The sequence below is a fragment of the Amia ocellicauda genome, chromosome 4, assembly GCF_036373705.1.
Source record: "Amia ocellicauda isolate fAmiCal2 chromosome 4, fAmiCal2.hap1, whole genome shotgun sequence".
Taxonomy (NCBI): domain Eukaryota; kingdom Metazoa; phylum Chordata; class Actinopteri; order Amiiformes; family Amiidae; genus Amia; species Amia ocellicauda.
This window is the reverse complement of record NC_089853.1, coordinates 21918024-21931840: the sequence shown is the minus strand read 5'-3', so window position 1 is coordinate 21931840 and position 13817 is coordinate 21918024. Positions and strand designations below refer to the sequence as shown.

The window sequence follows — 13817 nt, the reverse complement described above, 5'->3', positions numbered from 1 at the left end:
TTATGCAACTTTGCATGCATTTAATTGGGAATAGGCTACATACATTTGTTCTTGTTTGTTTATTTGATGTAGTTTTACAAACAGCTTTAAATGATTGTTAAAATGCCAAGGTAATGTTTTTCCGAACCTTTGAGACCGATATATTTCATGTTTCAATAACTCATCTACAAATGATTACACATAATAACAGTTATAGATAACATACAGGTGACGCCATTGTCTTAGCCCAGATAGCTCGTCAGAATCAAATGGAAAAAAAAAACAATGTCAAAAAGGAGATTGGATTTGTGAAATGGTATAATGACACAGTTTATATGTAAACTGTTTATATATGCCTTTAGCATAGCTTTATATATGATAGATAAACCTTCAACACAATAAATGCGTTTGTATACGACGAGTAGGTGCGATGGTTGTTTAATAACTATTCTTCTCATTAGTTTAGCTTAAAACATAATACTAAGACATTATTTTTCATGGGGCCAAGAAAATTAAAGAAAATAGTGTTCTTCTAAATATGGAAGACTTCATATGTTTATCGACTTTAACAATGGTGAGGTTTTTTTTATGATTATTTATATATAGCCTATATGCAAAGTGGAAATCTTTTTAGGTTGTCTATTTATATTGTAATGTAAAAAAACGATCAAACAGACCAATAAGGATGTCAATAGCCTGTGGGTATAGTTGATGGTGTTTTAAACCACTGTAAACAGGAAACCGTTGAACTTTGGGGTTTGCTGTGTAATCAATAACAACACGGAGGTCCTTATTGTTGGAGCTGGAAAAGGCATTTCAGGGATGGACTGACGCAGGTTTGGAAGCAGCTGACGCACATGGGCGGATTTTCTCTTTAGTCCACCTCTTCCACTGGGCTGTCACAAGGAGGAGGCAGATCTATTTCTTCTGGGGACCATATAGCTATAGCCAAAGGGCAAGCCAAAGTCTCACACGGCCGTGGCTTAGTTGCAACCGACGAGCCTAGCAGCTTATCTGGCTTTCATTAGAGCCGGCGACCTGGTTTCAGCACCGCTGGTACTGAACAGCTCCGCACAGTGAATTTCAAAACCTGCTTTAGCGCCACCGGAGCTCAGGACCTCGCCAGTCTCCATCAGGACCTGGGCAGGAAGACACCCAGCAAGAGCTCTAGGTTGGGCACAGGGAGCTGTCCTGAGAACCAGCAGACATTTTAGTCGCAAATTAGTGAACACCTCGAAGCAAAGCAGACCAGGAGCAATCCTCCTGGCCAACACCACCAACTCTTACTGCAGTTTCTCTAAGAATGGCGTCTAAAAGCTGGGGAGTTTTCTTCTTTGTTCATATTTTCGCAGTTGTCCTACACCAGAGCAATGCCTTTCCTACACCTGATGTTTCCAATGGTAAGTAAGAGAACCGAAACGGTAGTTCATTGTATTTCCTTATGATCATTTACTTTAACATGTCCATGTAAAAAGCGAAAAGGATCATCTGTTTTATACCGGTTAATCCTCCGCAGAAAAAAAAAAAAGAAAAAAAACTATTGGGAGATTTGACATGTAAATTATTTAACACGCACGTCCCCGCAAGGTAACAGTGTGGGCACATTTGATACAGATTAATCATTTAAATGTAATCAAATGATTGATAATGGTTTGATATTAATCGAGACATTTTGATTTGCATTCCCAGCTGTGAGGTCGATTGTGTTCTATTTTCATTGCTGTTTAATCCTTTGATTGCCTTAATCCGATTATATCACTGCTGTTCCGGTTTGAGAGTTTAAAACACTGCAATGAACTCAAAAATATGTACTGGATTCAGATAATTCGCGTTTATGCAATGTACCGTTTTAATTCGCTATTTCCACATATATATATATATATATATATATATATATATATATATATTTATATTTATATATCCTTCTCCCTGTTTTCCATTAATATGTTGTTGATGTCTAAGTATACAGCGATTAGGTACAATGTCTGCTGATATATTGTGTGTGTGTGTTCAGAAAGTGCGCTATTTGTATTATGTGTGCTCTTTTTGTAGACAAGGCTGTGTACAACAGGCAGCTGAGCGAGGAAAGACCATTAGAGGAACAAGTAAGTTATTTAAAGGAATAAAACTCGTGGGAAAGGATCTTTTTCAACAAGAAAATAACACGTGAAACTGGTTGGAAAATCATGTTTTAAACTGGTCTTATTTAATCACAGTAGTATACTATTTTACTGTACGTGGGTTTATCAATATACATGTTTTCCAGGCAACTAACGTGTAAACAAGTTCTAGCGACATACAGCACCGACATTATAGCGCCTTTCATGTTGAACATACCCAGATATTTTGATTTCAACCAAAGGATAATAACTGTCTATACGTATCCCTACCACGGACCCGAAGTGAAGCATTAACGATAATTTGACATAATTATATAAAAAACACAAAGCACCTGCAATCATTAATTAGATTACATTTTAATAAAGATAGATTTTGTAAATCCAGTATGACATGGCATGCTCCGTCTCATGTCTAATGGGACAAAAATACTAATACTAATACTAATCTTTACAAAAATAACCATAATTTACTATGGACCTGGTTACATTACTTAAACCTTAATAATTTCATTACAACAAATCAACACATCTATGTCAAAATAAAGATTAATGGAGAAAAGCTAAATGTAAAGCAATAATATATATATTTTTAAAACCTTCATGTTTATTTCTGTCTTTAAAACAGATAGCGGAGGCAGACAGTGTCAGTAAATCGGTGCCCAAAGGTGAGTGTGTGGGTCCGTTTTCTTTATGTGTGTAAATTTACATTACACATGATCTTTGTATATGAAGACTGGTTTTCCCTACAGACAACCAGTCCGAGTCCACCGAAATCCAGATTGACCCAGACAATGACGACTTCAGTCTGCTCAAATCTCTGGCTGAAAGATCAAAGCAGGCCGACAACAAGACCCCCAGCGCACCCACCATAGACACCCACTATTTTCCGGATGATGCCGATTCGACCAAAAACAGGAGATTGGCAGAAGACTACGACTCCACCAAAAATGGAATGGACTACAGATATCAAGGTACTCTATATAACAACTATGGGTGTGGTGGAATGGCTTTAATCTGGGTCCCAGTTCATTAGATATTAAATAAAGTGAGCTATTAGTGCTTAATTCCACCCTTAACTATTTTAATAATTAAACTAGGTAGAGTTAACCTTTTTTTATTGCCCTGTGTAAATCAACAGGAAGGATGAGAAGAAGCATAAACATCAAGAGTAACATTTAAATAATAATAATAATAATAATAATAATAATAATAATAATAATAATAATAATAATAGATTTGTTAATATGCATGATTAAGAACAATACCAGGTGTGGGTCTTTATCCAGATGTGCCATTCAAGAGAGATGTCTAATTACTGAAATCTTCACTGTAACAGCGCCCCATTTAAAGAGATTTCCTAGTTACAACACTCTATAGTCTACAGGAAGCAAAGCTTCCTCATATTTTCAGTGGAAGTTGTTAGCCAAATGGAAAGATGTCCTCTAAAGAAAACAGGATTATCTGTGCTCCGTCTGGCGTTGGTTTTTAAAGCAGCTTTTTTTTTTTTGGACCATGGAACACGTGCCTGAATCCACAAACAAGTCATATCTTCCTATCTACATTTCAAAGGCTCACTGGTCCTCACTGTGTCAGACCGAGGTCTGGGGGCATCGCTGATAATGCATCTGTAACAATCTACAGAGCTGCTGAGGCAAATCACAAACAGATGCAGAAATATAGAGAAATATAGAGAAACCAAGTGCCCCATTATAATTGTTATAGTAGTTCATTTATTCAGGAAATAATATGATCCCAGCTGTTTTTCAGGCAACATATATATATATGTATATATATATATATATATATATATATATATATATATATATATATATATATGCTAAATGACTGAAAAGCCAGATTGATTTTAATTGCAGTAACACCAGGAAGCCCAGCAGTGAGGTAAACAGATACAGTGTGTGGGCTGGAATGAGGTTTCTGCTGAGTGTGTCTCTTTAACCGGCCGGCTTGCCCTGACCTTGTGTTTCTTCAGGCTTCTTGTGTCTGGTTGCTGATGATACGCATATGGTGCCAGCTTTTCTCAAGCATTGCAGCCATTGTGGTGGATATTTTCACCTGCTGCCACCAGAGAGGCACTAGCTCTGAATAAGGTGTTCTCAGAGCAATACAAAAGCATACATTTCTGTGTTATATTGCTTTTCTGTGCTCTTAAGATAAAAAAGTAATTACTTATATTGTGAACAACTGCAATTAGCCTCACAATTCTATGGTATGTTGTCACAGAGTCACTCACCGGTAGCAAACATAAAGAAGAATATTTAATTGGTGTTATAGGGTTTTACACAGTCTTAGAGGGGGCAGTAGAAATTGGTATGTGTCATTGGAGGCCAAAGAGATTATTCTAATTTCCAGTGATCACTGCTGAATAGTTACATGCACAAACCTTTTTGATGAAAAAGAGTTGTCAGATTAATCTACAAATGCGACAGCGTGGGTCTCCAGACTACTGCTTATTGAGTTTGCAAGAAAAGTCTATTTTCAAAACTGTTGTCTTATTTCAGATGACCCCGATGGTCTCCACCAGTTGGATGGGACTCCTCTGACAGCGGAAGACATTGTGCAGAAAATAGCCACCAGAATATACGAGGAAGATGACAGAGGGGTGTTTGACAGAATTGTGTCCAAACTGCTAAACTTGGGACTGGTAAGACACTTAAAAATAAAATAAAAGGTCAGCTGTGGTTTGAAAGTCAACAAACAACTCTAACTTAGGTATAGATTCAGTGCAGGAGCTTTTCACATCAAGGAAGGAAAACAGTATCACTGGAAATTTTATGGAGCATAACACAGAAAATGGAAAGTTGTATCAAGCAGAGGAGGCAAGGGAATGAAGGACCGAAAGCTGTTAAGGAATGAAAACATGAATTAATTGGCAGCTTGTGGCTTTTGCATTCTCGGTAATATACCTCAAAAGACATTACTAGACTCAGTGGTTATCAACAGACCAAGACTTCCATAATGTTGTTAATTTTAAATCTCTCCAGATCACTGAAAGCCAGGCTGACACACTGGAGTATGAAGTTGCAGAGGCCCTGCAGCAGCTGATAGCCAATCAAGCCAAGAACAACGAGATAGAGGATGGCAGGATGGACTACCCTGCCTCCAGAACTGAAGACATAGAGGAGAAGCAAGATGAGAAAATGGTAAGAGAGGAGAGATCTATATATTCCCGAAATGATAGTCAAAAGTCTGTCTCCATAAGCTGTACTTTAGAGTGTGTTCTACAAATAAAGATCAAAACCAATGTGTCTTTTGCACTGTCAAGTTGCTTTTGTTCTTTTTTATCTGCCATACCCTGGATTACTTCAGAATGATGTAAATGCTTTACCATGCAATGAACCAAAGGCAAAAAAGCATAACAGATAGTGTAGTGCTGTATGAGATAAAATAAGGGTTTTGGCCAACTGAAAACAATTTTTACTTCAGGATCATAAGAAAACAAAAATGTATGGTATTACAAAGTCTTGTGTGTGGATTGCAATTAATAAAACACGCAGAACTTAAACATATTAAACCAAATGTAACTTTAGTCTGTGTCACTTTTGTTTTCTGAAAGGAATCTGAAAAACCCATCAAGAAGTACGAGGAGGAACATGTGACTGAGGACATTGACGACACAGTGGACAACACATGGGCCCCACCCAATGAGATGGACCGAAGGAATGAGCTGTCGCCTGAGGATGGTCTTCAGGACCTCCAGTATTTCCCCAACTTCTACAACCTCCTGAAGAGCCTCAACTCAGGTTAGAGGCATCAAGTGGATTAAGACTATGAGACAGACAGCTGCCAATGTTGGTCCATGTTTCTAACTCATGATTTCAACACATCTAAATGTTGTGTCAGTGTGACTGGCTGTTTAAAAGAACCAGTGTGCAGTTCAGACATCCCATTTGTGAAAACATTCAGCAGTTCCCATAGTTGTCTTTGTCATGATGGTTCCATGTTTATATGTGGTAAACTTATGTCCAAAAATGTCATTTTAACCTGTTGTATCTTTCAACCCAAGGCTTTTGATCTAACCAGAAACCAAACCAAGCATAATTATTTGATTTGATTGTATTTAAAAATGTAAATTCAATTGAAAAAGCTAATTGAATTGTGCTTCTCTGTTTTCACAGAACAAGACGCAAAGGAGAAAGAGACTCTGATCACTATAATGAAAACACTGATTGACTTTGTGAAGATGATGGTCAAGTATGGGACAATCACACCTGAGGAAGGAGTTTCTTATCTGGGTAAGAATGTGTGTGTGGTTTCTTATTGAACATCAACAAGTTATAAAAAAATTACAAATACGTGGCTTGACAAACTCTGAGCTAGAGCTGCCAAGAGTGGTAAAAGCAATCTTTATTTACTTCTTACTTCTTTTGTATGTGCAACTTCCTGATGTAAATTTATTCAAAATTATATGTTGATCTCAACGAATGGAATTTAATATTTTCTCGGTGTGTCGTGAGAGTGCAATACTAGCAGAATGGATCTACATTATCTTCTGTAGGCATGGAGCGTTTCTTATCTTCTTGGTGCAGCCAGCCATTCTAGTGCTTGCTTGCAATGATTAGCTTGAGGGGGATTGCCTTTTCAAGTGTAAAGTGGGATTGCCTGCAATAGCTGTTTATTTTGTTTCCTGATTTTAAAGACAAGCTTTAATAATAATAATAATAATAATAATAATAATAATAATAATAATAATAATAATAGGGTTACAGTTTTATTGTATTTGTATTATTCGTATTGTAAATATATTTTTCATATTGATATTTAAATGTAAATGTACAGTTTGAGTGATTTAAATAAATGCTTGAATCAAACGGCCCTTTATTAAATATCATGCGGTCCATCCATCTAATTTTAAGATGCTGTTTTTTATTTCATGCCTAATGCATTAAGTGAAATTATAGCTGTTAATAGCTATATACTAGATTTTCTTTCAATCTCACATTGTGTATCCTGATTGTATAACATACATTTTCATTTTGATGCGCAGTACTGTATTTCCCTTTCTGTTCAGGAACACTTAACACAGAAAGTGTTCTCGATTACATACTTCTGTTTATACACCCTGTTTTATACACCAACAAAAAGTGTTGCAGGAGGGAATCTGTCAAAGATATTTGAGTGTTATTACCTCTCCATTAATCCTGACAAGTCACTGTGATTGGTTCTGTCTGTCTTGCTAGATGATTTAGAGATGACAAATTAGTCTCTTCACTTGTGAGGGCAGAAAACAGTGACACCAATTTGCTCAGTTAACAAGAAAGAAAGAAAAAGAAAGAAAGAATGAAAGAAAGGGTAAAAAAAACATACTTTGCTGCTGAATAAATATCAAATTCCCATTGAATATTTACCAGGTTCGATTTCATAAATAAAAAAAGACAGTCCGCCAACCAAGAATGGCCAAAAAGAATGACTTGCATTTTTTAATTACATTTCAAATGTCTAATAAAACCATGGATGAGCCACCATACACCTGCGTCAGATACACACATGCGTGCAAAAAAGTGTTAGACAGCACATAAAAACACTATAAGAGCTCTAATTTCACAAGAGCAAGGGCAGGCAGATCCTGCAGAGCCATGACACATTTCATTGTCCAAGCACTGTTATGGCACTAATGTGTGCAGCGCAGCCCGACCCCACACTGTCTTGGGGGCAGCAGTGTCATCCCTGCATGGTTCACGTATCTGATGGTATGTGTCAGGTGATCTTTAGAAGAAAGGCCTGGAGGGCAACCAGTGGTTCAGAGTGGGAGCATGCCATGCTGCCAACTGTGCATTGCTCTAAACTACCATGACTCATCATCAGCAATCTGCAGCACATACTGCTTTGAACATGCACAAGGGCTGTTCAATAAATACGACAATATTGATCAACACTAATAAAAATTGTAAGCAAACTTTTTTCAGTTTTTTTCTTCCCCAACCAACTTCTGTAATTACAGACTTATTTCTCTCTCCTGGTTTCAACTAATTAAAGGAATTATAAACCCATTAAATATGTGTTGGGTAAGACAGTGGTTTCCATGGTAACCCCTATAACAGAACATTATTTTTCTTAGGAAACCATCAGATACAAAAGTGTGTTGCCTAGTTATTCATTCTTTGCTTGTTTCTTTACGATCCGAGGTTAGAGATGACTCACCTGGCACCGTCTTATTTTGTTCCATGAGGATCTTGCCCACCTGCTTGAGGTCACGAAAACAGCACATGTGGAATATAATTAGGAGAGCATTATATAAACTCATATTAATTACTTGTTTAATCACAATACCATTTAACTTTGACTTCTTATAAACTGTATGTGTGAAGAGTCACAAAAAAAAAATGTAAATTAAAAAAATAATAGCATATAAAATTATTTGTACCCTGTTTTATGTCTTCCAGAAAACCTTGATGCCATGATTGCCCTTCAAACTAAGAATAAACTTGGAAAATCACTGGTGTCATCTGACATCAAACCATTAGCAGGTAAATATGAAGGTCTTCAATCATTTCAATAGGCAGTTAGTAAGGCTGTTATTGACCCATGCATCAGAATATGACGTCTCCATCACTCAAGGGAGAAGAGTTCAGTCTTTGTCATTGACAAAGGAACGTTTCACATGCTGCAGCAAATTCCAGTATTGGAAAGGAACATAAGATTCCCACAATACAATAGCTAATTACAAATGTTTTACGGAGAAGAGCAAGGGCACAGTACGTGTTTGACGATGGATGCAATACAATGAACGAAGAGCTTGGCAGGCCTAATTCTCGTGTCAAGGTTATGTATAGTCACGCAATGTGAGACAGTCACCGTGTAAAGGGTCGGGTTAACATTTGGAGCTACCAAAGTAAAGATGCACAGATTTCCTTTCCTGCGATGCCTCTGTATGCTTTACCACAAATTCACTCTTCTTTTAGATTAAACTTTATCATGCTATTACCACACTTGTTAGGCTGGTACAATACTGTAGGTGAATGTTTCAATGTGTGCCCATCATAGAAAAGACCAGTGACGAGGTTGACAACACCAAGGAAGAGGCTGCCAAGATGGAGAAGGAATATGAATCTCTGAAGGACTCCACCAAAGAGGAGCAGGCAGTGCCAGAGTCAGGTGAGCAGTATCTGTCCGAGGCTGAGGCATACTGCAAAGGATCCCAGTTCTCATAGATCATAGCTCTTCTGCACACCGCATTTATTTTTGTCTAGATAGAAAAGCATCTATTAGCATGCACATTATTACTGAATGATAAATGAATCGATTGTGATTACACTAAAGCCTCCCGGAGTGTTTTAGGTTATTTTAAGCAGCCGTGTCTCTTAGTGAAGAGCTACTTAATATGGAAAGCTATTTGGGTCAAGACTTTACACTTTGTAATTTGGATCGTCAGTTTTGAATCAGCACAGTCCGAGCCAGCCACAGCCAAATTATTGCATTGCAGCAGAATTCATTACATGCAATATCCCCAGAGGGAGTGAAGTGTAGTGAACTAAATCTATCTGCAACCTCACCAGAGCAGAACCAGGGTATTTCAATAACACTTAGAGGGAAACAGCAACGAGGACACCTGCCTTTGCATCCGCTTGGTTTGAGCATCATGTTAATGTAAGGCTGCGTAATGCATTAATAATTCCCAGCTTTCACTTAGGAGATGCAAAACGACAAATATGCATTGTAATAGCAAAGGAGTCTCTGTATGGCCGCTGACATTCACTCACATGATTTGAAACACGATTGGTTGTCCTCGGAAAGCTAATAAAACTGTACTTGACTGAGACCTAAACACATAGTGCACTCCGGCATCCCCAACAGGTACTCAATGAAAACATGCAATAAAAATATTAAGAAAAAAGAATACAGACAATGTTGATTTTACACAAAAGTCAAAGGAATAGCATTTGGCCATGTTTGCTCTGAAGTTTCATGCAACTGTAAAATAAATGAACTTGAAAAAGGGGACACTGCCTGCGACTGTAATTGAATCTGCTAAACTGAAAGAGGCTCATCTATCACAGCTGACATTGGAGATCTCTCCCTTTCGCAGTCCCTTCTGGGAAGTCGGAAACCTATTTGGAGGCAATCAGGAAGAATATCGAATGGCTGAAAAAACATAACAAACAGGGCACCAAAGAAGGTAAGCAATTATCATTATTCCTTTATATTGAGGACTGGAAACAGTGGGTCAGATTTATTATGTTTTGAGCTTTTGTACAATGCCTTGCACTATGGTTTTCGGTTGTTGTTTTATCCTATTTATCGACCCTGCTTAGCTTTAGAAAGACTGATCACTTCCAAGGCACAGGATCAAGGCCTGTTCCTCTTCAGCTGGTGCCTTTCAGCTCATGCCCCAGACTGTGTGCATTTTAGTCTTTAAACCAATGTTGTTTCTATCCTGTGGATATTAAGGACCCCGTGGGTATGCTGTACTGTACATCAGGGAAAGTCAAATAAGTGGCAGAATGTCATACATTAGAGGAAATTAATTCCAGAAACCATTTTGAAATAATGTACTTTTTTTAATAAAAAATATTTTTCATGTGGAAATATTTTATAGGTTTAATATAAACTAGCTCACCTATCCATTGTATTTCAATACCCCTTGGGAGCAATACAATTTTTAACAAGTTTTTCCACAGCACTAATGTCTGGTAGATGTATACACACAGGACTTTACAGCAACCCAGTTCAGATCCCAGAATAACTAAATTAAAGACCCTTTTGTTGGGCTTAAATTTGCAATTGAAATAAGCGTAGGGGGGAGTGGGAACAGTTAGTTTACTCAGAAGCCCCATGAATATTTATCAGTGACTTGATGAGTTTGCCCTAATTACTGAGATGCATGCCTCCTTTTTACAAAAGCGTATTCATGTCTTTCTGCCTACCTGCAATTTGCATTAATCTTGCCTACATGCATCTGCCTTGGCTATTGTCTCAGCTCTTGTGTGGGAATCAGCCCAATTCTAGCCGTCTATGGTGTGTCACTGTTATTTCTTTAATTACAGCTGATGAGCCAACTTTTATTAATTTGGCTTCATTCCCGTTATCCTGCAAAAAACTTTTTAAGCACCTTAACAAAACAGTACCCATAGAAAAACTGAATTCTTATTGGTATTGTTTAAGTTGAGACATAAACATAAGAAAAAATAATTATTAAAATAAGAAGGTTAATAATAATTAAGACCGGATCGGTCCTTTGTGAACATCTACCCACTGACAATTGAAAGGCATATACCGAAAAATGCATCACTGCCAACTATCTATATAAAACAAATGACAGTTTCCCTTTAAAGCAATAGATATAACTATGTCTTTTTCACCTGCATTATGTGAAGGTGATTTGAAAAACAAAATAATTTGGAGAAGACAGAAGAAAACAACTGTGTTGCATCCAGTCACCAATGCTTAATGTATCTTGAGTTTTGAGTCAAAAAGCTTATTTATTGAGGGAAACACTTTGGTTTTACTTCTTGTTGAGTTAATTTGTATTGCCTTTTAACTTCCCTAATCTAGCCCAATTCTCATTAAGCAGTTGGTGCGTTACAGCAGCTTTCCATACAAATGTGACACAAGAAAACAAGAATGGGCGACAGGCCAACTGAAAATCTATTAGGATTCTGTTTAGCTGCATCTCAGGAATGTAATTCATTATTTGTATTTTAATCCTCATGTCATAATAGCTGGAATAATATGCTTTTGTGTGTGAGTGTGTGTGTTGGTGTGTGTTAAAGTTCGGAAGCAAAACTTAAAATTATAACAGGCGTATGAAGCAACTGCAGTTCGGTTACCACAAACCTACAGAGTGGCCCCCAGGATAACACAAAGGGATATGTGAAACATCCCTGTTTCTTTTTTTGTTTAATTTTCAATTTATATTTTTAATTAATCTACCATTTCTATACTAGATTTGATATTCTGTCATTCTTGTATCCAAGTTGACTTTCGTTACAATGATAGCAAGTTATTTTGTTAAAACCTGTCTTGACTCTTCCAGATTACGATCTTTCAAAGCTGAGGGACTTTATGGACCAGCAAGTGGATTCGTACATCGAGAAGGGCATCCTGGAGAAAGATGAAGGGGAAGTTATTAAGAGGATTTACAGCAGCCTCTAGAAAGGATATCAACTGAGAGAAAGATGAAAACTTAAAAATATATTTGAAAAGAATAAAATAAACTAGGTGATCGAATTGCAGCTCACACTTCCAGACTGTTGGCCCATGCACACAAATCCACATGAAGATAAATTTGGAAATATTGCAATAATGTTACATCCGTTAAGTGTTTGTCATATCCCAAAGAGCAATACCCTACAGTTGTGCTAGAAGCTTCCACACTGATGCCACTGAATGACAGGGGGGGAAAGCACCAAATTGTAGTAATCTGCCACTTGCAAATAACTACTTACACACAGGGAATAGTCAGAAAACAGCTCAAATTGGGAGGTATAATTGCAGGTCACGATCCAGTGGCTCTTTTTGATAAAGGAAAAAATAAAAAACCTAAAAAATAAAAAACAGGAAGTGAAAAGAGTTGCAAAATGCTTGTTTAGAAAATAGATGGCAGACCCTAGCTTTTGCTGATCCTACTGTGCAATAGATTCTTCTTTTGCTAAAAAAAAGAAAATATTAAATGTAACCCATCCAGAGAGTGTATCATCACAACCCTTTTCTGTATCAGTGTAAAACATATTATGGCTTTTAATTCTGCCAAAATCTACTTGGTGTTTTGTGTCTCCAGTGTCCTTTAACAGCACTTTGTTACTTTCTTGCTTTCTGATAGATTCGCTGGTTCAGGGAAATGTCTTTAAAGTCTCCTGGAGACTTCTGCTTCAGTCATGATCACATGTGGTTTAGGCTGTCTTCTTTTTCATTCTGCACGTTACAAATCAACAAAGGAAACAGACAACAAAACATTGCATCCTGATATTGTGCGTAAAACACAAACAAAGTATTTTTAAGTGTAAATATTTGTGAATTTTTTCTGAATAATGTAAAAGCAATTAAAAAACTGCCTTTCTTTAACAACGTAGTCGGTTATAGTTGAAAAACATTTCCTCTCTCACTTCATAACAGTATCATTGTTGTATAAAACAAGCTGTATTTTAAGTGTTTTATCTATGATACAATTATTTTATGTTCATCTGTTTTAGACCCAGTGTGTAGTTTTAGTGAGCCAATGCAAGGCTGGGAAGCATTTGCCAATCAGAAACTCATTATATGATCCTTTTGTCATTAAACAATAAAACTAACTAGTAACAAAAAAACATTAATTCCCAATTATTATTATTTCTTATATCATGTTCTGGAGCTCTAATATTAATGATTCATATAGCTATATATTTAACTCCTGCCACTCCTGAAAGACAGAGTAGTTTCAGAGGAGCAGGGTGGTTCCCTGTGTGACGTCATGAGAGATGGCTAAGTTTCAGTGTCAGTGTCAGTGGGGATTTAGGAATGTATTAATCATTAAAATTAGAGATCCAGAACACAATATAACAAACAATACTACTAGATCAGAAATAGAATGTTCACATAAAATGCCGTTCAGCTGACCATTAACAATCTGCCATCTGTCCAAATCATTTGTTTGGAATAAATTGCATGCAAAGTTCAAATTTAAACATCCAGTGGGAGTGTTCAGACAGACAGACAGACAGACAGACAGAAACACAAACACACACACACACACATAACCTAACTATATTAATTCCCTGCAGTTTA

General features: G+C 37.0%; 1 protein-coding gene across 1 annotated transcript; it reads left to right on the top strand.

The window, feature by feature from the left end:
• The first annotated feature begins 893 nt into the window (after positions 1-893).
• On the top strand, positions 894-13362 carry scg3 (secretogranin III). The gene is made up of 12 exons (XM_066701381.1): positions 894-1379; positions 2032-2084; positions 2725-2764; positions 2849-3070; positions 4619-4761; positions 5102-5260; positions 5674-5860; positions 6236-6352; positions 8501-8584; positions 9102-9212; positions 10144-10233; positions 12091-13362. Exons 1-12 carry the CDS (start codon positions 1283-1285, stop codon positions 12207-12209), a joined length of 1422 nt encoding a protein of 473 aa, XP_066557478.1. The 5' UTR covers positions 894-1282; the 3' UTR covers positions 12210-13362.
• Positions 13363-13817: the final 455 nt, after the last annotated feature.

What these genes read in the sequence shown, in the direction of transcription:
- scg3 (XM_066701381.1), top strand. Translation starts at nt 1,283, where the DNA reads ATGGCGTCTAAAAGCTGGGGAGTTTTCTTCTTTGTTCATATTTTCGCA. An exon ending in CAGTAAATCGGTGCCCAAAG is followed by an intron (nt 2,765 to 2,848) that starts GTGAGTGTGTGG and finishes TTTTCCCTACAG; the next exon opens with ACAACCAGTCCGAGTCCACC. An exon ending in CCTGAAGAGCCTCAACTCAG is followed by an intron (nt 5,861 to 6,235) that starts GTTAGAGGCATC and finishes CTGTTTTCACAG; the next exon opens with AACAAGACGCAAAGGAGAAA.